Below are 27,051 nucleotides of genomic sequence, written 5' to 3'. Positions count from 1 at the left end.
CTTTGAGAAAACTTCTGTGTCCCCTTTGCTTTTAAGTACTCTGGTGATACCAGGCACAAATATTCTAGGAAAGGCAAATAACTCACTAGCATTTTGTTGGCTAAGGTGATGAGCAAATATTATTTTCTGTTTGGGGGGAAGTTTTCCTAGAGATTTAGGAGCTTGAATTTGAGCTTTGATCCTCATCACAGGAATTGTGATGGGCCCCAGTGAAGTTTGGGTACAATTATTTGTTTTCTTATAGACTCCCACTTTCTTAACAGGTAAGGCCATGTACTCTGTGCTTTTTTGTTAAATTGTCTCAGTGATGTTATTAACTGTCTAATTAGCTGGATGAGTGAAAGGTCTTAACAGTGCCACAGATTCCTTCTATCTGTGTTTTCTTAGGCAGAATAAGAGCAGAATTATTGTATTATTAGAGGCAGAGGGAACAAATTAGATTGGGGAAAGTGTTTTATTTCATATGGAAAAGTAATACCAAGTTGGTTAGGAAATGGCAGCAGCAAAACGCATGCTGAGGGGTGATTTACTGCACTTAAATAATTAAGCAGTATAAGTTAACTATTAAAATAATAGAACTTGGTGTACATTTCTGCCAAATATATTTGAAATGATAATTTACTAAAATATAAGTATGGATAGTGGTGATGCTTGTGTACATTTTTCAAGTAGGCACATGTTGATCTTGAGCCTTTACTGGTCAGATCCTAAAGGCATCTACATGTTCTCTAAAAATGAGTTGTGTCAAGAAAAGATTTGCGGGTTGCATGTAGTTGCCTGAGGATGACAGAAGAGTAGTTACTACAACAACAGCAAAGAAGAGAGACATGAAGTAAATGTTTTTTTACTTTTTGATTTTTAAAAAAATCAAAAGAATAGGCCGGGTGCAGTGGCTCACACCTGTAATCCCAGCACTTTGGGAGGCCGAGGCGGGTGGATCATGAGGTCAGGAGTTTGAGACCAGCCTGGCCAATATGGTGAAACCCCGTCTCTACCAGAAAATACAAAAATTAGCCAGGCATGGTGGTGCACACCTGTAATCCCAGCTACTCGGGAGGCTGAGGCAGGAGAATCTCTTGAAACTGGGAGGCAGAGGTTGCAGTAAGCTGAGATTGTGCCACTGCACTCCAGCCTGGGTGACAGAGTGAGACTCCATCTCAAAACAAACAAACAAAAAATCAAAATAATAGTTCCCAGCCATCAGGGTATTGATGAAGTAGGCTGGGCACGGTGGCTCACGCCTGTAATCCCAGCACATTGGGAGTCTGAGGCGGGTGGATCACCTGAAGTCAGGCGTTTGAGACCAGCCTGGCCAACATGGCAAAACCCCATCTCTACTAAAAATACAAAAATTAGCCAGGCATGGTGGCGGGCGCCTATAATCCCAGCTACTTGGGAGGCTGAGGCAAGAAAATTGCTTGAACCTAGGAGGTGGAAGTTGCAGTGAGCCAAGATCGTGCCATTGCACTCCAGCCTGGGGGACAAGAGGAAAACTCCATCTCAAAAAAAAAAAGGGAATATTAATGAAGTAAAGTACATGTGATCTGCCATGGCCAGGGACAGGAACGCCATGGGGCCTGCAGCCGTCACTAGCTGATGGCCCTTCTTTTTGCAGAATCAGATCCTGTTGCTTGGGGATCTCTGCCATCTGTGCTTTGGCTTCATGGTTCTCCTTGCCAGCAGCATCTTCTCTTCTAGATCTTTCCTACCCTTTAGAGACCACTTGAAATCCCGTATTGTCTGAAGCTATTTAAGTCCACAGAAACTTTTTCCCCCACTGTCTCAATTCCTTTCCTACTGCCTGTCTGCACCATGCACATAAACACTTGAGTATGTGGTCTTGGCCGTTCACAACCTGCTTCTTAGGCTTCTTGCATTCAGGCATCCCCCTCCGTGCTGTGGTCCTGAGAAGGGCTGGCTTTGAGCCTCTGTCCTCCCATCCACCTGCCCACCTCCACATGCACAAAATCCCTTCCTTGCTAGGTGCTAGGGTTGAATACTCATTGCTTACCTTACTGATAGTAAAATTTTTGCAAGCATTAGGTTATTTTCTTTGATTCATCAAGTAAATATTAATACTGTTTGGAACATGTGATAGTCCCAGTGACTAGATTTGTAAAAATATTTGCAGGATCAATGATGTGGTTTGGCAGAAGTAGGTAATTTCTAAAATTAAAAAGTGCAGGTAAAACAGGGACTGGAGAGGAGTGTTTTTTTCTAGTGATTAACAAACCTTCATTTTTCTTATTGTTTTGTTGTCTTACCCAGTTTATTTGGCATAAATCTGAGAACTTACTTTTTCCATGAGCAAAGTTAGAGGTAAACTTTAACAAGCAGTTAGACAGAGGTAATGACCTTTGGATTAAAAGGTTTTAGGTCAAGCTGTATAAGCTGACTTGTGGCTTAAGACATGATGAGCCTCTGTTTAACTGAAAGTCGAGCCCAGGACGCCTGCCTTTTCCATCAAAGACATGGGATTTGGGTGGCAGCTGACTATTGATTTCCAATGACGATTCTCCTTCAAGTGGAAGTCGTTTTACCAGATGGTCCTGTTGGTGGGGACATTGTTAACCCTGTGACTAACGCACGGCATCTTCATCTGGCTTTTAAGCTCCTTGTATCCTGACTTGTTACATAGCTTACTTATGCTTGTGCAACTATGTAAAGTGACAGAATATGAGAAAGGTAGTGGGTAGTAAGAATATTGGGAGACAATTTGTGCTACCATTCATATTTCATAAAAATTAGACTTTGGTGTCTGGTGTAAACAAACAGAGGACAGAGCTTGTACGGAAGGATGAAAAGAGTGTGTTGGGCCGGGTTCATTGGCTCACACCTGTAACCCCAGCACTTTGGGTGACCAAGGTGGGAGGATTGCTTGAGCCTAGAAGTTCAAGACCACCCTGGACAGCACAGCAAGACCTCAGCTCTACAAAAAATAAATTTAAAAAATATTAGATACTAGAAAGATGGCAGAGCAAGAGCAAAGAAAAATCCCTTTGGTTCCAGAAAATCTGAAAAAGAGGAAGGCTTATCAAGCCCTCAAAGCCGCTCAGGTGAAGCAGGCACTTTTAGCAAAGAAGGAGCAGAATAAAGGAAAACGGCTCAGGTTTAAGCGACTGGAATCATTCCTATATGATTCCTGGTGGCAGAAACGCGACAAGGTGCGTCTCAGACGACTAGAAGTGAAACCTCATGCCTTGGAATTGCCAGATAAACATTCCTTGGCCTTTGTTTTACGCATCCAAAGAATTAATGGTGTGACTTTACTGGTGCAGAGAACCTTTGCAAGACTTTGCCTGAAGAAAATTTTCAGTGGTATCTTTGTAAAAGTCACCCCCCAGAGCCTAAAAATGCTGCTTATAGTAGAACCTTATGTGAACTGGGGATTTCCAATCTAAAGTCTGTCCAAGAACTCATTTTGAAACATGAACAAGCCAAGGTCAAGATTGAGACCATCTCTCTGACAGACAGCACAGCGATTGAGGAGCACCTGGGGGAGTTTGGTGTCATTTGCCTGGGAGACCTCGTTCATGAAATTGCCTTCCCAGGGAAGTATTTCCAGGAGATCTCATGGGTCTTGCACCCTTCCCACCTCTCGGTGGCCCATCATGCTACCAAGAATAGAGTGGGCTTCCTCAAGGAGATGGGCTTACCTGGGGTGAACACATCAATCAGCTCATCCACCAGCTGAACCCAACCCAGAATATCTGAAAGCACGGCGTAGTGGAAGCGTGTGTTTGGGGTTTTTTTGGAATTATTATCAAGTATCTTCAGATAAGATTACGTCCTGCTTAATCTTCAAAAACTGGAAAGGAAGGGTTGAAGAAAAGACAGTAGGTGATGTTCATGGCAGACACCTCTCATCACAATCATTTCCAAGGAAAAATTCCAATGTTTTCTACATTGGCTGCCACCTCATCTGAAATCAGCATCTACCATGGAGGAATGGAGGAGGGAGTTCTGCTTAGTTGCATCTTGTGTCTTGTGGTTTATTATTGTGAATGAGTAACTCAAGCTTATGTACAAGGCTCTGTAAGACTCCTGTAACAGTGGACCAAGCCCAGGGGCATAATTGAGTCTGGAGGTTCCTGGGGCCTTGTTTTGAAGACTTGAAATACACATAGGAAGAAAGGCACAAACATAAATACTCAGTTGTCTCTGGAAAAAAACAAAAAAAATTAGCCAGGCATGGTGGCGCAAACCTGTGGTCCCAGTGACTTGGGAGGCTGAGGTGGGAGGATCACTTGAGCCCAACAGGTTGAGGCTGCAGTGAGCCATGATTGTGCTGCTGCGGTCCAGCCTGGGTGACAGAGCGAGACCCTGTCTCAAAAGCACATTGTATCCCACTTCTGGATATATGTCTCAAAGACTCGGAAGCAGGGACTCAAAGAGAGATTTGTTCACCCCTAGTAAGATCAGCATTATTTACAGTAGCCAAAAGCGGGAGGCAACCCAAGTGTCCATCAAGGGATAAATGGAGAAAGAAAATGTGGTATTTACAAAAAAATGGAATATTATTCAGCCTGAAAAGGTAAGAAACTCCTGTCCCATGTTACAATATGGATGGACCCTGAAGATGTTATGCTCAGTGGATAAGCCAGTCACAGAAGGACAAATACTGTTCAATTCCACATATGTAACGTCCCTAAAGAATCAAATTCATTAGAGGCAGAAAGTAGAATGGTGGTTACTAGGGATGGAGGTGGGGAGCAATGGGGAGTTATTGTTCAATGGGAACAGAGACGCAGTTGGAAAGATGAAAAGAGTTTTGGAGATCGATGGTGGTGATGATTGAAAAATGAGAATGTACTTAATGCCACTGAACTGTACACTTAAAAATGGTTAAGATGGTATATTTTATGTTTTATGTATTTAAAATAACAATTTTTAAAAAGCATAGGATTTCGTTATAGGATTTCTGTGCTATATTTATGGGTGGGAAACTGTTATCATCCTTAGAACTGTTTGCAAAATCAGGTTGAGGAGTGAGTCCTTAGGTGCTTTTCCCACTGATACTCATGGTGTATTACCTATATAAATGTCTTAGCAAGAGAATTGAAAAGAAAGGATAGGAGTGCAGGTCAAAGATTATTCATAATTGACAATCCTAAAAAATTTACTTTTTGGAAATGTTTGAATACAGGAGAATCCTAGAGTGTTCTCAGCATTGTATAGAAAAATGTGGTTACTCCATTTCCCTTTCAATAACATCCTGAGTTTTATTTTTCCTCTGGTTCTTTTCCTCTTCTACTTACATGAGACTGATAATGATCTACAAATCACTGACATGGAAAGGAAGCCATGCCTGCTGCTTACAAAGGCCTGGAAGTCCCTGATCTCATTTCCCATCTGTCCTTTTGAAAAGAAAAAAACTTATTTTCACGATGTTTTGTCCTCACTTTTTTCTTATATAGAGCCAAAAGAAAAAAACTCTCAATACTTTGTTTTTGGCTTTTTATTGAAAAGTGTTCTTTTCATAAATTCCTCGAAATTTTTATCAGTTAGAATTCAGTGGCCAACAGTGTAACTTTCTGTAAACATTGTGGTTTCTGGGATATTAGTTCATGTCTAGGCTTAGACCTAACTGAAAAATCTGGATAAATTATATTTCTGGGCCGGGTGCGGTGGCTCACGCCTGTAATCCCAGCACTTTGGGAGGCTGAGGCAGGCAGATTACCTGAGGTCAGGAGTTCGAGACCAGCCTGGCCAACGTGGTGAAACCCTGTCTCTACCAAAAATACAAAAATTAGCTGGGCGTAGTGGCAGGCGCCTGTAATCCCAGCTACTCGGGAGGATGAGGCAGGATGCTTGAACCCGGGAGGCAGAGGTTACAGTGAGCCAAGACTGCGCCACTGCAACTCCAGCCTAGGCAATGAGAGCGAAAGTCCATCTCAAAAAAAAAAAAAAAAAAAATTCTGAATAGAAACATCTAAACCTTCAGGAGATGAGAATTTTAATTCTAGTTCAAGTAATGCCTTTTACAGGAAATAGTGATTGATTTTTTTTTTTTAATTATCATCACATAGTCCTTAAAAAGAAAAGCTTACTTTTCAAGTAGCACTGATCAGCTGAGCTTAAGAGTATATTTATTTAACTTATGTTTATTCTTAAACTACTTGTGAAAGGACTCAGCTTTGTGAGGTGCTTGGAACCACGAAGATAAGCTAGGATCCTTGCTTTCAAAATGCTCATAACTTAGGAGAGGAGATAAAGGTATGTCTTAATAAGCAGGGGACTAGGACCAGTGTCATGACATAAATCTAGTCCCATGGGAATCTACTGTGGAAGTATCATTTGAGAGTTTAGTGGAACACCCAGGTGCTATCAGCTCTTGAAGTGGCTGGAAACGCAGAAGTCCAGCCCTGAGAGAAGTCGGTTTAAAAAGGAATATCTGGACTCATCCACAGAAAAGTGAGACAGGCATGAAAGGGGCCGAGAGCATGACGGACTGAAGCCTGGGCTAGTGCCTTCATTTAGGAAAAAGCAGGGGAAGCAGAGACAGAAGTTAGGATAAGAACCAGGAAATGGAGAAGAAGAGTTGGAAGAAGGCAGGCAGAGAGGGCAGACAGTCTCTCCATGGCTAGGGAGGTCCCGGGAAAGGGCAGTGGAGTTGGTGACCAGGCGGGGGTAAAGAAGTGAGTGGGGAGACACAGGTTAGAGTAAGCTGGAAACAGAAGAAATCAGAGTGGCTCCAAGCAGTGACAAGGTCCGCGGGAGGTTTTACCAGGACTGGGAAAGCAAGAATGAGCTGAGAAGGGTGAAACCCAGGCATGGAGAAGAGATCGAAGATACAGGATAATGTGGTCTGAGTTTTGAAGCAGGGTTCTGCATGGGGTCTCTGGGGAGGGAATTAAGGGTCTTTTAGAGGAGGAGTTGAGGAAGGAGAAATACTGCCAGCTCCAAATGGAAGGAGAGCATTGTGTATTGAGAAGTGTAGCGGCAGATTGTGCTGAGGGAGCTAATGTCAGGCTGGCCTGGGGCAGGGGGAGCTTGGGCGAGTAAGGGTTTGGAAAGCAGGCCATGGAGAGTGGCAGGGGGAGTCAAGTGTCATCAGCTTGTTCTCCCCCTGCTGGAACCATCGCCACAGCCTTTGTCTGTCCCTCTTACCTGGATTAATGCGAGAGACTCCTCTCAAGTCTTCTGGGTTCTCTCCTTGCCCTCTTCCAGTCGGTCCTAACAGTGTAGCTAGAGAGACTGTTTAAAAAGTGAGTCAGAGATTATCATTCCTGTGTTCAGAATCCCCCAGCAAAGGCCTTACCACTGCCCAAGGGTCCCTGTGATCTTGTTTCCCATTTACTCCCAGGCCTTCTCCCAGCCCGCCTCTCCCACCATCCGCTGTCTGTCTGCAGCCACACTGGCCTCTTTGGGCTCCCGTCTCCCCTGCGAGGCAGGCTCCTGGCTTGGGACCTGTCTTGTCCCTGGAAATTCTTTACCTGGCTATCTGTTGCCCCTGCAAACCTTTTTCCAAATCTGACATTTGCAGTGAGGCTGTTGCTGAGTGCTACACCTCCACCCCTCTTTGGCCTTGCTGGTCCTCTCTACCTTGCTCTGATTTCTTTTTTTCTCTCCTTGTCTCTTAACAGCTTCTCACACTGGTATATGTTTTTGCTTCCTATGTAAACTCCAGGAGGCAGAGATCTTAGTTTTTAAGCATGTAGAACAAGTGGTAGATATTCAATAAATATTTGTAGAATTAAACAAATGAATTATCAGCCAAGAGGGGAGTCTTTCCACTTAAGATTTCAATTAAAACAATTAGCCTTGTTGGAAACGTCAGTCACCTGGGAATAGAGAAGAGAAAGCAGAGGATGGATGGCTGCGATGGTGGCAGGATATGGGTGAGAGTGAGTGACCCAAGGTCCTAAAATGACCTCCCAGGGAGTCGAGGCTGGAGAGTCTTTGGAGGTGGACCCTGGACTGGGAAAAGAAGACACTAGAGGGCCCAGAGGATGAAAGAGCAAAAATACCTGGTGTGGGGTAGTTGGAGGGGTACTAGGGCACACTCAGGGAAGGGACATGTCAGTGTCTGAGAGCTCACGGAAGGAAGGTGTGGTGACAACATGGACCATGGCAGAGTGACTTTAGATGGCTCTTGGGTGAGGAGAATCACCATGTAACAAAGCATTAAATCATTTGGAAGAAATTCAGAAAATCGTAGATGTACATTCAGCCCACTTACCAGGCCTACTAAACGTCAATCAGATATAAAATCAAATTGAAATACGAAGTTAAGGGTAGATCTCTTCAAGTGGCTGTTTTGAGCATTTAAGCTTGAGCTGGATTCTCAGGTCCCTGGAAGATGTATGTTACAAGCTTTCTTATTAGAAATATTGTAGGAAAAGGAAGTGATTTACAAACATTTAGAATCATTGTTTCCTTGACTGATTCATTTGTTCTTTAATTTGTTTAAAACCATCTTGCTTAGCTCACCAAACTTCAAGAATATCAGCATTGGACTGTGCAAATTCAGTTATTTTCCTAAACTGAAGGAAATGTTAAGGATGAAAATTGCTTCTGAAAAACAACTTCTATGCCTGAGTCCAAATCAGCAACCACAGAAACATATTGGGGAAGCATAATTAACTTTGTATTTGTGCCAGCCTTTCTAAATGAAGGTGGAGGCCTGATAGGCTAGTAGGATGATCTGGTCATGACCTGCTGTCCTTAAGTGAGGTTCAGCTGATTGGCACCTCAAAGGGTTCTTCCGTCTTCCTCACTGTTCCCAGGGTATCCCTCTGCAGCCCCATGCACTGTTACAGGCAGAGGAGGGTGTGTGGGCAGCTGTGTCCCCATGTGCCCTGGCATAGGACTGTAGGGGATGTGATTGAACATGTTATGCGGGAGCAGGACATGCACATGGAACACAGTGTAATGGTGCCCTCAGGAGCCAGAGAACTCAGCGGAACCATGATGCTTTCTGCTGAAACAATTAGGGTACAAGATCAGTGTGTTGGTTTTTATGCTTACAAAGTATTTCATCATTTTCTTTATTTTTTTTTCCTCAGCCTGGGAAAGGGTAGTAGCTTTTTTTTTTTTTTTTTTTTTTTTTTTTTTTTTTTTTTTTTTTTTTCCCATATAGTGGACACTGTGACATGATTTTTGCTCCATGTTGTGCTCAGGAAAACCTAGGATCAAGTGGGTAGTTGACATTAACTACATATGTAACTAGATGAAAGAGAGCACACACGTATGAAATACCACCTGTATACATCAAGTAAATGTAAGATGTTATTCTCTTATCCTGAATGAAGGATATTGATGAACCCAGTAGTCCATCACTGTATGTTTGTGTTCCCCATGAGAGGTCACATTCTTCTTTTCTTTTTAAAATAATATTTAGCTGACATTTTAAATATGTCAGAGAGAATGGTAAAATTCTCCAATTGGTGGAACTGGATAAATGCAGACCATATTTGCAAACCAATGAGGCACAGAAGGACAATTTTATCTATGTGATTAGTGTGTATGTCTTAGGATATTAAAGGTGATCAACAGACATGGATAGAGGAAGATTTGAACTAAGGATGATATCTTCTGTCAGGGGTAGCCTAATCACGTGGAAATTTATGAAGTATATACTGTGTCTCTAGCATTCATTGCCTATCCCTCTTTATTATGATTATTTGTAACTATGAAACTGCTTATTTTTTTCCCTAAATAGAAAATAAAGCCTCCATGAGAATAGAAAGCCATAATTTTTTTTAAAGTTGTAAACCATAGTTTTTTGAAAATTTATGTTTACATTTGCCAACATTCCTACAATAGTATTTTATCCATAGTAGGCACTTAATAGGTATTACACAAATGGATGGATATGAGATCTTGGCACCAGTGGCCTTTGAGGTCATTAGAGCATATCTCAAGGTGGCAAATCATGGGAGTAGAAGAAAAGGAGACACAGTAAGTTTGCATGCAAAAACAAACACACACAAACCAAGAGTCTTTAAAGGAAATGGAAATCCATGTTTTGGCCTCAGAATTCCAGATATCGTTTAACATATTACCAGGCACAAAATCTCTGTGGTTCCTAAAACAAAAACAAGTCCAGCTATGTCTGTGTCTCTGCCTTTTTCTACCACGGTTGCCTGGAAGAACCTAGATAATATTGAGTGTGTCCCACATGGGTTTGAGCAACACCTTCGAGTGTGTGCACAAGATCCAAAGAGGACAGTTTCAGTAAGTTTATCAAAGTCCCCTGATGTCAGAAGTCCTTGAGTCAGAGTGCCTTCCCCATCTGCTTAGCATTATATCTACAAAGCTGACTCTCCGCTGTGTTTGAAGTAAGACTCTGGATGGCAGCCCAGGAGCTGAAATGCTGCTCTGACAGAAGCAGTGTGGCACTGGTCAACTCAGAGGGATTTGAGTGAAATTATATTCAGTACATAAGTGAAACCTTGCATATGGATGATGGGTGGCACATTAGGGAGTATGTCTTCCTAAGACAAGTCCTGAAGGAAAGTTCATTGGTGGATCGAGTTGTATAAATACAGTCATGCACTGCATAATGACCTTTCAGTCAACAATGGTGGTCCCATCAAATTATAATGCTGTATTTTACCATACCTTTTCTGTGTTTAGATATGTTTAGGTACACACATACTTTCATTGTGTTACATCTCCCTACAGTAGTCAGCACAGTCCCATGTTATACAGGTTTGTGGCCTAGGAGCAATAGGCTACACCCTTATAGCCTAGGTGTGTGGTAGGCTCTACCATGTAGGTTTGTGTAAGTACACTTTATCATGTCTGCACAAGGACGAAGTCACTCGATGATGCATTTCTCAGAATGTATCTCTAGCGTTATGCAACACATAACTGTGATGGACATGTTTTAACTTTAAGCATATCCACTGTGCTAGATGTTCACACAAAATTATGGTCCTTTTAGCAACTAAAATAGAATTCTAAAGAAAGACAACCGGCCGGGCGCGGTGGCTCACGCCTTAATCCCAGCACTTTGGGAGGCCGAGGCGGGCAGATCACGAGGTCAGGAGATCGAGACCATCCTGGCTAACATGGCGAAACCCTGTCTTTACTTAAAATACAAAAAATTAGCCAGGCATGGTGGTGGGCGCCTGTAGTCCCAGCTACTCAGAAGACTGAGGCAGGAGAATGGCGTGAACCCAGGAGGCGAAGCTTGCAGTGAGCCGAGGTCGCGCCACTGCACTCCAGCCTGGGTGACACAGCGAGACTCCATCTCAAAAAAAAAAAAAAAAAAAAAAAAGAAAACCAGAGACACCTACAGACAACTGGAAAACAAAAGAAAGTGCACTTACTTACACCTACCTCAAGGTTGAGTGGAATGCACATGAAAGAGTTGGCAGGTGCTTTAGACACTAGAGGTAGTGACAGGACCCAAGATTTAGTCATATGTCCACAGAGGTCTGTCTCTTATTACTCTGATCCTTTCATAAGTGATAAACCTTCCTAAAACTCATTTTTCTTGATCTGTAATTCAGTGATGACATTTCCCCTAAAATTTGATTCTCACAGATGTTTGAGAATCCAAAGAGACAACCACCATCCAGGAGAGCACTGCACACCCTTGCTACTGCCCTTCCATTGGTGGGGAGACGCCAGGTTACTAGGGAGCTTATTACAGCCTCTATTCTCGCCTCTAGGGAATGTCATTTTATTTTTGAGGGAGCTGTTTTTAGTTGCCACCCTCAACTGTAGTTGTTCAGCAGGCTGAATCCCTTACTAAACGGGAAGCCAGACGTACCACTTGGGCCCTGAATGACCACAAGGCTACTCCTGGTTTTCTAGGTAACTCTCCTGTCCTCAGCTGTGCAGTAGTACTTAGCAAGTGATTTTAAAATTGCTTCTTTGTAAGACCAAAAAAATATATAATTCTTTACAAAAATGCACTTAATTGATAACTAGTTATTAAGGGTTCTGAACATTTATGTTATTTAGTTTACTGCATTTTAATAAACTATCATGTGCGCTCTTCCATTTGAAGGATTTGAGAAGGTGGCAGAATGAAATTCATATGACTCTCAAAGGTCTACTGAAATCTGACTTTTCAGGAAGCAGTACATTATTTGGTGAAAGGAACTATCTGAAGTCTCACGTGTTGCTGAGATACTGTCTCATTTGGAACCTCATGTGACCTCACAACTAAATTGTGCAGTCCCTCTTTTAAAGTCCCAACTTCCCATTTACTCAGCAACATTCATCTTGTGCCAGGTGTTCTGCTGGGTATTGGAGAATTAAAGATGAATAACATGGGCAGATTCTCAAGTCTGTCAGGAGACACAGAAGTATCTTTGAGTAATCTTAGCAGAATGGTACGTGTTCTGGAGACCAGTCTGAGCAACTTGGTGTGAGTCAGAGGGGCCTGGTGCATTAGGGAATCAGAAATAGTCCATGTTGCTGGACGGTTGGAGAAGGGCAGAAGAGTTCAGAAAAGTTAGCACGGTTGGTCACAAAAGGTCTTCGGTTATGCTGAGGAGTTTGGATTTTATTCTGGTGGCAATGAGGCGTCACTGAAAGAATTTCAGTTGAGGCATGATGCTATCAGATGAGAGATTTAGAAAGACAAATGGCAGCTGTGCAAAGAATAGATAAAAGGGATGATGGAGGGAAGGTGGGCCTACCAGTTAGGGTGCTGCACTGCAGTTTGTGCATTGTTATGGGTACTTTGACATCAGGCAGAGTGAAGGGTGGCACTGTTGAAGGACCAGAGAAAGAAATGGGGGACCATGCAGGTGCCAGTGAAGAGGAGCAGTTAGAGAGGCAGAGAAGGCCCCCCCACCTCAAGACCACCAAAAAGATGGATTATAGAGTCTATGTTAGGTGAGCTTAGGCTCAAATAGTCCGTGAGAAATGTATAATTCTCTGCTCATATCAAGACTCAGCCCAGCTAGCTGCAGTGAGTCACGCCTGTAATCCTAGCACTTTGGGGGGCCAAGGTGGGATGATCACTTGAGCCTAGAAGGTCAAGGCTGCAGTGAGCCATGATCACACCACTGCACTCCAGCCTAGGCGACAGAGCGAGACCCTATCTCTTAAAAAACAACAAAAAAACTCAGCCCTTGTAATGTTTTAAATGTGTTCCTTGGGAATTGGCTTTCATTAAATCCCTTCCAGAAACCTAAATGGAATTCCTTCTTCAGCCTCTCTGCCCTATGCTTTGCTCATTTTCTTAATTATCAGGGAATTAAACATCGAGGCTCTTTAGGCAACGCTTCCCTGAAAATGGAATTTGTCTGACATTAATAGAACATTGTGGGTTAACTGCCAAGACATGAATTGTGAGGTAAAATGTGGGAACGCCCTGTGTAAATTTTAGTTTCCAGTCTAGCTTGGTACTGAATCCTCTCAAAAAGCAAGTCATATGCTCTGAAACAAATGCATCTGCCAGATAACTTGGAAAGCTTTCATCACCTCTGCGCTCAGTAAGTTTCAGTGATGTTCTCAGAGTTGTTGAATAGTAATGTTTAATACTGCACTCGACACAAAATATTTAATGTACAGACCAGTGCAACCAAGTGGGGTTTCCAGCAGATATCAAAGGGACATAATTCTACAGAGACGTGAGGCACCATGCAGTTTGGCTGGGGCCTAGAGACAAAAGGAGGGAGCTCTTGTGAGCCATCTAAGAGGGAGTAGTTTGCAATGGACGTGGATGCTATCCATTTGGCCCAGCTGAGAACAATAACAATTGAACCTAGGGTTAACTCAGTGAGGGAGATGGGCCAGACCCAGGGAATGCTCCTGAAGAGCTGTCTTGCTCGGACCTCCTGCGCTTTGCTTTTTGGCTGCATCTAGGTCCCTCCGTCTCCTGAGCTCTGCATACTGTGCCTTGCCCCCACCCCAGGCCCACCCTAAGAGCTGCCCTTCCTTCAGCAGATTCAAGTACTGTTTCTCTGACAAATGCATAAAGTCCTCAGGTGTTTGAAGGAATACTTCTAAGTAAATGAAAACAAGCACAAGCATGGATGCTTTACATGAGATTACAAAGAGGGGAGAGAGGATTGATGGCTCCACAGTTTAGCCTAAGGGTAGACTGGAATTGATGGGGTCTGAGGCCTGCTGGGCTTCTCTAACAGGTGGTCACTGTGGACCCCGGGCCTTCTTCTCTCTGATTTTTGGTCATCCTCAGTCCTCAGAGAGTAGACCATCTTAGAGGCAGGACCCCAGGTACCCTGAAATTCCCCTCCAGCTCCCTAGGTCTGCAGTCCTGCTCTCACTGACAGTTTCCTCCTGAAGAGAAGCGTCTTCCCCTGTCCTGACTCAGTGTCTGAGTTGGAGCGTGGTGGTCTCCCCTTTCCTCAGGTTGGCTCTGGAGAACTACCTGGGAGGCTGCTGGGTACTCCCCATCTCTTCCTGTATCAGAGCCTGTGCTCCTCTTTTGGGCTGTCCCTGATGTTTCTCTGTTGAGGGAGGACACTCCCAGCTCTCTGCTCTGTTGAGCAGCAGAGATGTGGAGACACTTTGTCACCGGTTCCAGCAGCTGGCTCAGGTTACAGCCCACCCACTTCTCTGGGAGATTGTCTTTAGCTCATTGTTCATATGGTCCCAGGGCAAGGGTGAGCCTATTGTTGGTCTTTTAATTAAAATTTTATAAAATATGATGTTTTAAATATCCCATGGATTTGCATACTTCCCACCAGGAATTAAGAGGACTGTTTTGTTATAGTTTAAGCCCATTGTAAAGTAATAAAAAATCCAGTGCCATGAGTTGAGAAGGTTAGAAAAATAATAGAAATCTTTGTTAATACTCTTACATTTATTTAAATCTACATAGTGAATCTTCCCTCTCTTTTACCCAACAATTCTTTCCATAAAGAAAAATAATTAAGGTAATGCAACTGTAATTCAAAGCAAATATGGTATTTATCTTTTTTCTTTTTTCTGGATGCCTTTTATGTTTTAGTTTCTTACGGAGCAGTTTCCAGCACTCAGATAAACCATTTGAGAGGAACAGACTTAGAATTCCATATTTACAGAACTGTGGGATTTTTAAACCACAAAGGAAACCTAGAGATCCTAGAAGACTGTTCTGTGGATGTGGAAAGTTCAACTATCCCCCAAGACTGCACAGCTAATTACAGGCAGAGCTGGGGTAAGGACTCAGGTTTCCTGGCTCTCAACTCAAATCTCTTTCCAATATCATTTCTCAAATTCTAAGATCAGAAGTTGAATGAAACGATTTGCTTCACATTTCTTGTGGTTTGAAACATGAGCTTCTCAGAATCTCCAGCTTCAGTGGGGTCAGGGTAACATATTGGCTGCCACTGATGGAGGCCAGACAGAGCCCCAGCCAGGTTGGGGTCAGGAATGTCATTAGGAGAGAGGGATTCCACATTTAAGCTGCAGAGAGAGCAGTGAGTGATGACAGAAGCAAGAAATGCCAGAGGCCCCAGGGGTCGGCCCAGGTGAGGAAACAGGTACCTCCACTCGCTCCCTTTAGGTGGGCCTGCCCTGCTGTCCAGGGCTAAGTGGCTTCCCACAGTGGCTCAGAAACATCGCAGTAACCCCATTGTTTGGAGGAGATCATTTCAACTAAGAGGAAAAACTTTTATTTTGTTTAAGTAAAAGGGATCTATTTGAAATTTGTCATTCCAAACTAGACTTGCAGACAGTTTTAAATTTCACTCTTTTTATTCTGGGAGCAACTCTGTGCTTTTCTAGCTCATTCTGTTAAAAAAAAAAAAAAAAAAAAAGCAAAACAAAAAACTGTCCCATAAATATTGAGACTGGGGCTCTCAGGTATCTGTGCATCCTCATATAAGCCCTTTGGGAAAGGATGTCACCCTTTTTTCTTCCTTTTTAATTATGCCTGTGATTTTGTGGAACTTCCTATAAGACTCCTGTCCATATTTGCTGAAGGTAACTAAGAATTTCTTAGTGTCAAAGGCTATGTGTTTAACCTAAGTAATGATACTGACTGAAAATAATTTACCTTCTGTTATAATAGCTAGGAAAGGGCTTTTATCTACCTATCTATCTATCGATCATCTATCTATCTATCTGCCTATCTTTCTTTTTTTCTTTTTTTTTTCCTTTTCTTTCTTGCAGGTGCATACCTTGGTAAAGGGCTTTTATTTTGAAATTATGTTTGTGCTGTGAAGATTTCTATGCAAATAGTTATCTGAGATGCTAGCAATGTTTAGGTTTAATTTTCAGATCCATATTACACTAATTATGGTGTGAAATGTTTTTTCCCCCTTCCCTTTTCAAATGTACAGATTTCTTAGCAGAATGGAAATGGCTTGTTTCCAAACATAGACATAGGACTGGTATGCTTTGAATATCCACCTTGATGTTGGACATTCAAATGATGTTGGGCATTGGGTCTATATAAAGTGGATATAGATCTATCTTTTAGCAGAAATATGATTTTAACTGATAGAAAAGTAGAAAAGAATGCCACAGCCATGAAAAAGAAAACTTGGCTTATTGTTGAGAAGGGCTTTAGTGCTTTTGGAGTATAAATCTCTTAGTATTGACTTGGACTTTGCTATAAGCCAAATAAATAAAACTATAGAAATTTAGTGTGAATCAGTTTGGCATAAAGTAGATGATTATCTGAATATGACTTTTAATACATAAAATCTGTGGAGAAATTAAAACAGAGCGTTCACTCATGCTATAGTCTTCCCTTGTCAGTTCCTATAATGGACCAGATAACTTTTTGTAATAATAGGGAAAAAAAACTTATATGCAAGTAATGGATGGTTATTGGTAGGTTCCTATTTCTGTCTCCATTGACTGTTTTATTCATTCTTTTTTTTTTCTGTTTGAGACAGGGTCTCGCTCCATCACCCAGGCTGTAGTGCGGTGGCCTGGTCACGGCTCACTGCAGACTCGAACTTCTGGTCTCAAGAGATACTCCCATTTCAGCCTCCTATGTAGCTTGGACTCCAGGCGCATGACACCATGCCTGGGTAATTTTTTTATTTTTAGTAGAGACAAGGTCACACTATGTTGCCCAGGTTGGTCTCGAACTCCTGGTCTTAAGTGATCCTCCCACCTCGGCCTCCCAAAGGGTATTTACTCATTCTTGAAACATTTATTGAGTATTTAGCACATAGCTAGAAATAGGAAGATGTATCTCCTGTTCCAGAGGAATTTGCAATCTGGTGGGGTAAAGAAGGGCATGTGGGTACAGGAGAGTTTTGGATAATGGAGTCAGGGTTGACTAGCTGTTCAGACAGGTCTCGGGGTGGTTTATAAGGTCGCCATGGTACAGGATCAGACCTCAGGTTTGCAAGTCCAAAGATGGGATTTGGTCACCTAGAGTGTTTCAGGCTCAGGGGAACTGACTTGTTGCAGGCAACCCCACAAGAGCACAAACCAGAATGTCATTTTATTAATATGCATTGAGAACTAGGATTCACAAGCAGATCAGAATACTATATTGGCTGTGCATTTTCTCCCAGTAGGAAAGTCTAAATGGGAAGCGTATTATAAACAAGTGGCTCAGTGAAGCTGTATTCAGAGCAAGGGCCATGAATTAGAAGACCTTAGTAGCTGGTGGTATCAAACATTGACGGCCCCGTTGGTGCCAAGCCTGGTAGTCCTCCCCTCCCCCATGGGTCCACCCTAATGGGTTCCAACCTTTCTTTTATTTATTTTTTATTTATTTTTTGAGACAGACTCTCATTCTGTCACCCAGTCTGGAGTGCAGTGGCGTGGTCTTGGCTCACTGTGACCTCCACCTCCTGAGTTCAAGTGATTCTCATGCCTTAGCCTCCCAGGTAGCTGAGACTACAGGCGTGCGCCATCACGCTGCCTGATTTTTTTATTTTTTGGTAGACATGGGGTTTCACCATGTTGGCTAGGCTGGTCTCGAACTCCTGTTCTCAAGTGATCTGCCTGCCTCGGCCCCCTCAAAGTGCTGGGATTACAGGTGTGAGCCACAGCGCCCAGCTCCAACCTTTCTCTTAAATAGTGATAGAGATGCTAACAGAATTGCTCCAGCCATGGAAGCCTGGTTCTTTCTGTTGGCCTATTCTTATCCCAGATGTGGACTTTTAGTGTTGTTTAATTCAAGGTCAGTAAGAATTCTAGGCAGTTTTTCCTTCAACTTAAGTTTTTAGTTTTAGGACTTAATGGATATATTTATTTATTCATTTATTTATTTATTTATTTATTTATTGGCAAAGAGTTAATCTCATTCATTATATCTTAATTTTGTGCTTTGAACTTCCCAAGGGCAAGTTTATCTCCTTGTTTCTCTTCGTTTTGTACTGAATATGACTTGTGCTCATCCTTTACAATTTAGCTTAAGTTAATTTTAGCTTTCCCTCAGTGTACCTTTTCTTGATGTCCTCTTCTCTACCTTATTGAATTTATACTCCCTAACTTTTTTCTCTCATATCATCCTGTGCTTCTGTGTTCTTTTCTCTATACTCTTCTGTACTTATCATACTCTAATAATTATTTCCTCATCATCCTCTTTCATCAGACTGTAAGCTTTAAAAGAATAGCAACTATATTTTATTAAACTTTGTGTCTCCAGCTGCTAACTCAGTGTCTGGAAGAAAGTAGGGACCCAGTAAGGTGTGGATAGATGGATAGATGAATGGGTAAAGTACTATTTATGCTGAGTCCTTAAATGATCAGTAGAATGTTTTTCCTAAGACACTACAAACTACTCTCAAGATCCAACAGGCATTTACTGTATCTTACTTGACCTCTTTCATGGCATTGACTTGAGTAGAAGGGTGACTGTGGAAATGAGATCGCAGCATAGTTGTATCTCCTCAGTGCTTCTGTCTTAACTCTGTAGTGTAGCTAGTATTTGAAATCCATTTTCATGAAAATGGCAGTATTCTTCAGTACTGTAACTTGGAGATGTTCCTAGTGTCTTACAATCTTGTTTTGGTTTTCTGTTGTTGAGTAACAAACCATCCCACAGCCTCGTAACTTAAGACAATAATTTATTATTTTTTGCAATTCTAACATCTGGTCAAGGCTCAGCTGGGTGGTTCTTCTGTTTTACACTGTAGGAACTGGAATGTCCAAGATGGTTCTTCACTCACATTGTGGTATCTCGCCTGGGATGGCTGAGACCAGCTGGGGAATGGTAGGGCATCTTGTATATATCCTCTCTTTATGGCTATCTTGTACTTCCTGTCACCATGGTGGTCTCAAGATGATAGAACTTATATGGTGACTGGCTTCCAAGAAGGAGGTAACGGAAGCTCCCAGTTTTTCTAAAGGCTAGATTTGGGCCCGGTGCGGTGGCTCATGCCTATAATCCCAGCACTTTGGGAGGCTGAGGTAGGAGGATTGCTTGAGCCCAGGAGTTCAAGACCAGCCTGGACAAAATGGTGAGACCCCCATCTCTCCAAAAATTCAAAAATTAGCCAGGCATGGTGGCTCATGCCTCTGGTCCCAGCTACTTGGGAGGCTGAAGTGGGGAGGATCACTTGAGCCCAGGACAGCGAGGTTGCACTGAGCTGTGATTGCCCCACTGCACTCCATCCTGGGTGACTGAGTGAGATACTGTCTCAAAAAACAACGACAACAACAACAACAAAGGCTAAGTTTATAACTGATCATCATTCCTTCTATCTCATTTTGTTGGTGAAAGCCAGCCCAGATTCAGGGAGAGGGGAGACAGGCTGTGCCTTTTGGTGTACAGAGCACTATGCATAGACGAGGAAGGTTAGCAGTCATCTTTGGAGATTATCTGAAAGAGATCGAATAGTGTGTAGTTCAAGACATGCACGAAAAAATAGCACTTATGCTATACTACATACGTACTAAAGAAGCACACCTAGTTTAGTTTAATTGGATGAAGTCTCTGGGGGAAAAAAAGGGCTCTGTCTGGTCAGAAAACTATTCTTCGTTAAAATCAAGGTTAGGAATTGATGAGTAATGGTTAATGTGTAAACCTCGTTTAAAAATGAGAAACATCATGCTATCTTATCTGTTAAAACTCAGGTTTCTCTCCTCCTGTGGAACATACATGAAGAAAAAAAAAACAATTCACGACTCTCTTTAATAATTTAAAGTTACTTTTTTTTCCAAGTGAGAACATAATGGGACTTTGATATACGAGAATAAAAAAGATCTATTTCCTATTATTTTTCTCACCTTAGAGGGGTGTTTGGAAAAGTGTCCCATAATTAAAGTTTCTTGAGTTGGTTATTCTACTGGGAAATTTTTGTCATAAATTTTTTCTTCTTAATGTTAGGATGAAGAATGGCCTAGAAGTGACCCTAATAGTCCTATTTCTTGATGTGAGCTATTTCATGAATGTTTTAAAAGTATGAGAATTAGTTTCAAAAGTCTTGAAAGACCCAGATAAACCAGATCAGGACACAGTAAATGGGAACATAGAATGTATACTTTCTGAAGTAGCACCCCTCCTTCATAACAGTTGTGACAGTCTATACATGTACAGTATATTGCTTGTAGCTTTTTGTACAGATTGTGCCTGTCTTCCATGCTTATGGTCACTCATCTCTGTGGCATTTCACAAGAACAGATGTGTAATAAAGGTAACTGTTACTTTGTAATACTTACAAAGAAGTCAGGACCCAGGAGGCTGAAGGAATAAATAATTTACCTGCCAAGGACTTTGGTGAAGAACAGAATTCATTTCTTCCACTCCTTTAGAATGAGGAGCCTTATTCTAAAAATAGGCTTTAAGATTACTTTCAAAGATAGAGTGCGAGAAAAGAATAAATATAGGTGAAGCAGACACAGCAGAGAGAGAAAATACAGGCAGGAAATAAATTGTACCCAAAACACATGCCCTGAAGTTCTCCACCTAGGCTGGAGGGATAAGGGAAAAGAGGTTTGACCCAAAGCCACCTCCAACCAAAGGAAGAAGGGAAACTGCCAGGACCAATGCTATGAGATCCCAGCGTAGTCATTTGCCATGAAGAGCTAACAGGGTAGATTCTGTTAGCAAAATGTTTGCTTGTATGCTGCTTTAATGACTATGATCTGTTTTTTTATTTGTTTGTTTGTTTTCGTTTTTGTTTTTTGAGATGGAGTCTTGCTCTGTTGCCCAGGCTGGAGTGCAGTGGCACGATCTCGGCTTACTGCAAACTCCGCCTCCCGGGTTCAAGTGATTCTCCTGCATCAGCCTCCCGAGTAGCTGGGATTATAGTCATGCGCCATCACACTTGGCTAATATTTTTGTATTTTTAGTAGAGATGGGGTTTCACCTTGTTGGCCAGGCTGGTCTTGAACTCCTGACCTCAAGTTATCCACCCACCTCAGCCTCCCAAAGTACTGGGATTACAGGCGTCAGCCACCACGCCCAGTCAACTATGATCTGTTAATAGTACCTAAGGGAGTCCATAGGAGAAAAAAACTAGAATATTTCTTTCTGAAACCTGAAGCCCAGGCCGGGCATGGTGGCTCACGCCTGTAATCTCAGCACTTTGGGAGGTTGAGATAGGAGATTGTTTGAGCCCAGGAGTTTGAGACCAGCCTGGGCAACATGATGAGACCCCATCTCTATTTAAAGAATAAGGCTGGGTGTGGTGGCTCACACCTGTAATCCTAGTGCTTTGGGAGTCTGAGTCAGGTGGATTGCTTGAGTTCAGGAGTTTGAGACCAGCCTGGGCAACATGGTGAAACCCCATCTGTACTAAAAATGCAAAAATTAGGCGGGTGTGGTGGCGCCCGCCTGTAGTCCCAGCTACTCAGGAGGCTGAAGTATGACAATCACTTGAACTCGGGAGGCAGAGGTTGCAGTGAGCCGAGATCATGCCACTGCACTCCAGCCTGGGTGACAGAGAGAGACTCTCAAAAAAATTAAAAAATTAGGCCGGGTGCGATGGCTCACGCCTGTAATCCCAGCACTTTGGGAGGCTGAGGCGGGCAGATCACGAGGTCAGGAGATCGAGACCATCCTGGCTAACACGGTGAAACCCTGTCTCTACTAAAAATAGAAAAAATTAGTCAGGCATGGTGGCGGGTGCCTGTAGTCCCAGCGACTCAGGAGGCTGAGGCAGAAGAATGGCGTGAACCTGGGAGGCAGAGCTTGCAGTGAGCTGAGATTGCGCCACTGCACTCCAGCCTGGGCGACAGAGAGAGACCCATCTCAAAAAATAAAATAAAATAAATAAATAAATTAAAAAGAAAATGAAACCTTAAGCCTAGTTATTGAGGTAGACAGGATGCTACCCCTGCCCTGTCATTTTATTTAAAAGAAGCATTTAAGCCTAATGAACAAGAACAGTTCTAATGTCCCTTGGAGGGGAGGTAGCATTCACAGTTCATAGATTCATTTAGCAATTACTGATTGAGGATCTTCTGTGCGTCTAGTTATCTATGCTCTTGGGCTCTGGGGATGTGGCAGTGAACAAGAACAGACGTAAATGACAAGAGATGGATGGTGGTGATGGTTGCACAATTGTATGAATGTATTTAATGCCACTGAACTGTACACTTAAAAATGTTTAAAATGGCTGGGCATGGTGGCTCACGCCTGTAATCCCAGCACTTTGGGAGGCTGAGGTGGTGGATCACCTGAGGCCAGAAGTTCGAGACCAGCCTGGCTAACATGGTGAAACCCCATCTCTACTAAAAATACAAATACTAGTCAGGCATGGTGGCACACGCCTGTAATCCCAGCTACTCGGGAGGCTGAGACAGGAGAATCGCTTGAACCTGGGAGGCAGAGGTTGCAGTGAGCCGAGATCCCGCCATTGCACTCCAGCCTGGGCAACAGAGCAAGACTCCATCTCAAAAAAAAAAAATGTTTCGAATGGTAAACTTAGGTATATTTTACCGCAATAAAAAAAGGCAGTTAAGGCAAGTAAGATGCTGTGTCGTGGGACTAGATCAAGCACTTGGGGGTGTTAGGGACTTTGAAAGGGGCCTCTACCCTGCAGGAAGGGCTGAGCTGGAGGGATCTGTGGGCCCCTGATCCAGAAAGAAGCAGGAGCTGTGACCCAGCCTGGCTTTGGAACTTGAGGCTGCCCAATGGAATCTGTTATGTGTGACCAAAGGAGGCAGCTGCACTGGATGGGAGAAATTGGAGGGACTCTGTGGCTGCCAGGCCCAGCTGCAGGGCACACAGCTGCACTCTGAGGCTGGCACCTGCCTCCTTCACTTACCCAAGGCTTTTCCTCCTGTTTTTGTTCCCAGACGGCCATCCTGAGACGACAGGGTCGATACATATGCTCAACAGTGCCTGCGAAGGCGGAAGAGGAAGCACAGAGCTTGTTTGTTACAGAGGTAAGGCTCTTTCCTGCATTAATTTGCATTTTGAAGTCATTTTCCCCTAACTGCCTCCTTTTCTTTAAATTTCAAAATTGTCAAGAAAGTGTCAAAGGGGTAATTATATTTCCATGATGGAAGTTCAAATAGAATAATGTGAATTTTTCAGACTCTGAAACTTGGACAGAAATGTCTGCAGGGGCTATTTCTTTTTTACATTTTTATTATTTTAAAAACTTTATTTATTTGGAGGGGGCTATATCTGACTACAAAAAGTGAATTCCACAGAATTTATCTCATGGGCTTAAAATAAGCAGTAACTTGTAAATGAATTCACTGGAAATCTGTGGAAGGCTTTGTTATTGATACTGTTTTTAAGGGTGACACACACATTTATGTATCATTTATTTCATTTATACGTTTATATTTGCAAGTTATTTTTGACTAGTTTAGTATTCATGAAGTACTAGCTGATAATAAGCAGGGTCTATTGCTAGTCAATATGTATTATTATATGTATTGATTACTGTATATATTCCTAATCAAGATACATTGATTAATATTATTTTTGTTTGAAAATACAAATAAAATTATCTTATGGAAGAAAGATAAATTATTTACTTTTTAATTTTAATTTTTTGAGACAGAGTCTTGCTCTGTTGTCTAGGCTAGAGTGCTGTGGAGCAATCTTGGCTCACTGCAACCTCTGCCTCTCCTGGGTTCAAGTGGTTCTCCTGCCTCAGCCTCCCGAGTAGCTGGTATTACAGGCGTGCACCACCACGCCTGACTAACCTTTGTATTTTTAGTAGGGACAGGGTTTCAGCCTGTTAGTCAGGCTGGTCTCAGACTCCTGATCTCAAGTGATCTGCCCGCCTTGGCCTCCCAAAGTGCTAGGATTACTGGCATGAGCCACTGTGCCTGGCCAGAAAGAGAAATTATTACAATTTAGGTTGTTTGCTTTAGTTTTCCTCATTGGAGTGTTTGTTTTTTCCTCCAGGTAATTTTAGGTAGGAAGGAATAATTAGATGTTTTAATTTTGTTTCTTTAAGTGCTCCTTCATTTAAAAATAATGATTTTTTTAATCCTGGTTTTTCTAGTTGATATTTAGATCATAAATATGCCCATCAATAAAATTGCTTACTCTAAGGAAGCTATATATACTCTTATAAAGACCAATTAAATAACAATATTTAATTTCCATTGAGATTTTTGAAAAATTAAATATAAAATTAAAAAATTTTTAAGTGTGTTCTCTCATCTTTCTGAAGAAGTAACTTCCTGTCTTACCTCCTTTGCCACTATATTAGTAAACAATTCCAGACAAATATAGCCAGATATATTTGTGAATGTAGTTACAAATGTCTTTTTAAGGCAGGTAGTGGCAAACTATGATCTGCAAGCAAAATCCAGCCTGTAGCCTATTTTTGTAAATAAAGTTTTATTGTAAAGCAGCCAAGCACATTTGTTTACATATTGCCTATGGCTACTGTCACCATGCAACTCAAAGTTAAGTAGAGACAATATGATCCTCAAAGCTGAAAATATTTATGATCTTGCCTTTTACACAAAGTTTGTTGACCTATGTTTTAAAGCATGTGGCAAAATTATTAATTGCTAACTCAGTTCTCCCAGTTGATTAAAAAAATATGGTTTTTTGAGGGAGAATTCTCCATTAAGTTATTTAATCACTGCAGGTTGAGCAATAGCTGCTTCATCCTATGCTGCTGGAGCCAACATAACTAAACACTTTTGGGACCCTTCCACTTGGGTGGAGTGAACATCACTTCCTCTTCATCCTCTGATCCAGAGAATGACCTAATGGCTTAAAACAAAGCAAAACAAAGCAGAAAAAAACTTCAAAAACCTTTCAGTGTAACTTCAAAATATTATTGAATTTCACCGTTTGAAATGTTAATCATATAATCAGTCAGTCACATTCCTGTCTTTTTGAAGGTACAGTTCTCCGGATCTGGCTTTCTGATGGGACTCCTTATCTCCTAGACTTTCTACATCCCCAGAGGGGGTGCGGGTTGCTTGCCTAATTCTGTGCTTCTGCTTTGGAATTTAGCCAATGCCTGCTATGTAGATGGTCAACACTGGCTTGTTAAATCAATGAATCTCAATACTTAGCCAGATTCACTGTGGAGTTTTTTGTGTTTTTTTTTTGTATGTGCGATTCCTTATAATTATAAATATTTGAACACAATAAACTATAATTATTTTCCCCATTTTGCCTAAGGTATTAAAATCTTGGCCAGGCGCGGTGGCTCACGCCTGTAATCCCAGCACTTTGGGAGGCAGAGGCAGGTGGATCACGAGGTCAGGAGTTCGAGACCAGCCTGACCAACATGGTGAAATCCCGTCTCTACTAAAAATACAAAAAGTAGCTGGGCGTGGTGGTGTGCGCCTGTAATCACTCGGGAGGCTGAGGTAGGAGAATCGCTTGAACCCGGGAGGCAGAGGTTGCAGTGAGCCAAGGTTGCACCACTGCACTCCAGCCTGGGTAACAGAGCAAGACTCCGTCTCAAAAAAAAAAAATAAATAAATAAATAAAAATCTGGGCTCCATTCATAAATGCATTTATAATATACAAATTTATGCTGGTTTATTTAGTTTTTAATTGGGCAGGTACATTTTATACTTCAGAATAGTTTCAATGTCCTGCAGGAGACTTGGTGGTACAACTTTAGTTCCAGTGCTTGTTGAAAAACCGCTGTGGCTCTTTGAAGAGAATAGGATCATAACCACAAGACCGTGTCGTACATAGTCAGGCCTGACTACTTAGCTGTGCCAGTGGACCTAGGGGCAGTAGTGGGAAAATCCAAAACTATGGATTATTCTGAAATCTGACTGGTTTTGGAATGAAATTTTGAGTGTGAATGTATGATACTCAAAATGTGAAAATGCTTTGAGAAATCTAAAAAAATCATTTTCAAGGATAAAATAGCATTTAAGATATTCGTAACTACAGAGTAAAAAAATCAAAAAGTTTGCCAGCTCCAAAATCTGGCTCTGCGCTTAGCGCTTCTCTGCCATTTGTTCCACCTGTCAGAATAATTTTAAAAACTTACATTACCTTCACATCACACATCACACCCTTGCCAGTAAAGTGCTTATTGTAGAGCCTGGCACAAAATAAGCACTTGCTGTTGTTGCAATTCTTACTTTCATGAGTTTGGAGGTGGAGGGGAGTTTGCTTCAGAAGGCCTTCAGGCATGGCCTATGACACAGATAAAAAAGGTTGACAGTGGAAATGATGAAGTGAAAGAAGCAGAATAGAGATGTTGTTCATGTTAGTTATAGCCAGAGTCAAATAAACTAGATAAGGCATAAATACATTTATCTACCTATGTTTTCATTGATTCACTCATGCTTTTTTTACCCCCACACTGAAGTCTGCACATATATAGTCAAGTGCTGACTGGACAGAAGATCATCTGAACTAAGCTGATTTTAACAGAAATTCTTTAGCTTTTGATTTTGACTCATTCATATTTGAAGATCTGGTGGATGAGGCATTATAATCTTAGGCTTTATGCACTATTGGAGGATCTTCATGGGTAGATGAACGACAGACACCAGGCTGGCCCATTGAATCTGTCATGTGGTGAGGTAGTTTGAATGCGGTCTGTGTAGATTAGGTCACTAATAGAATCCTTGGCAGTGGAGGACTACGTTAAACATTCTGTACACACACACAGATGAAAATGCCATGTTGCTAATATTAATTGGAATGCAAATGTTTCTTCCTAATTATTTCACTCTTTTCCTTATGAATGGAAAGAAAAACTGAGGGCAAATTTGTATGATAACGTTAACTAACAGAGCTAGCTAGTTCTAATATTAGTAAATACCATGAAGGCGTCTTTAAGTTCATGCATTCTATTCACTTTTATGTCATAGTAG

The 27,051-nt window shown here is 42.0% G+C and overlaps 1 protein-coding gene and 1 pseudogene across 30 annotated transcripts in view; both read left to right on the top strand.

Annotated features, from left to right (window-relative positions):
- The window catches only part of DOCK9 (dedicator of cytokinesis 9), a 293,699-nt gene that overhangs the window by 133,636 nt on the left and 133,012 nt on the right, over window positions 1-27,051 (top strand). For all 30 annotated transcript variants that reach the window (XM_030813620.1, XM_030813623.1, XM_030813617.1 and 27 more), the window contains exon 3: window positions 23,074-23,163. In XM_030813620.1, coding sequence (XP_030669480.1) covers window positions 23,074-23,163 — 90 coding nt within the window. The remainder of the gene's footprint in view (window positions 1-23,073; window positions 23,164-27,051) is intronic.
- LOC115835210 lies at window positions 2,967-3,771 on the top strand (annotated as a pseudogene).

Source organism: Nomascus leucogenys, chromosome 5 (assembly GCF_006542625.1).
Source record: "Nomascus leucogenys isolate Asia chromosome 5, Asia_NLE_v1, whole genome shotgun sequence".
Classification (NCBI taxonomy): domain Eukaryota; kingdom Metazoa; phylum Chordata; class Mammalia; order Primates; family Hylobatidae; genus Nomascus; species Nomascus leucogenys.
Note: the sequence above shows the minus strand (reverse complement) of the source record. Positions and strands in the feature narration are given on the sequence as shown.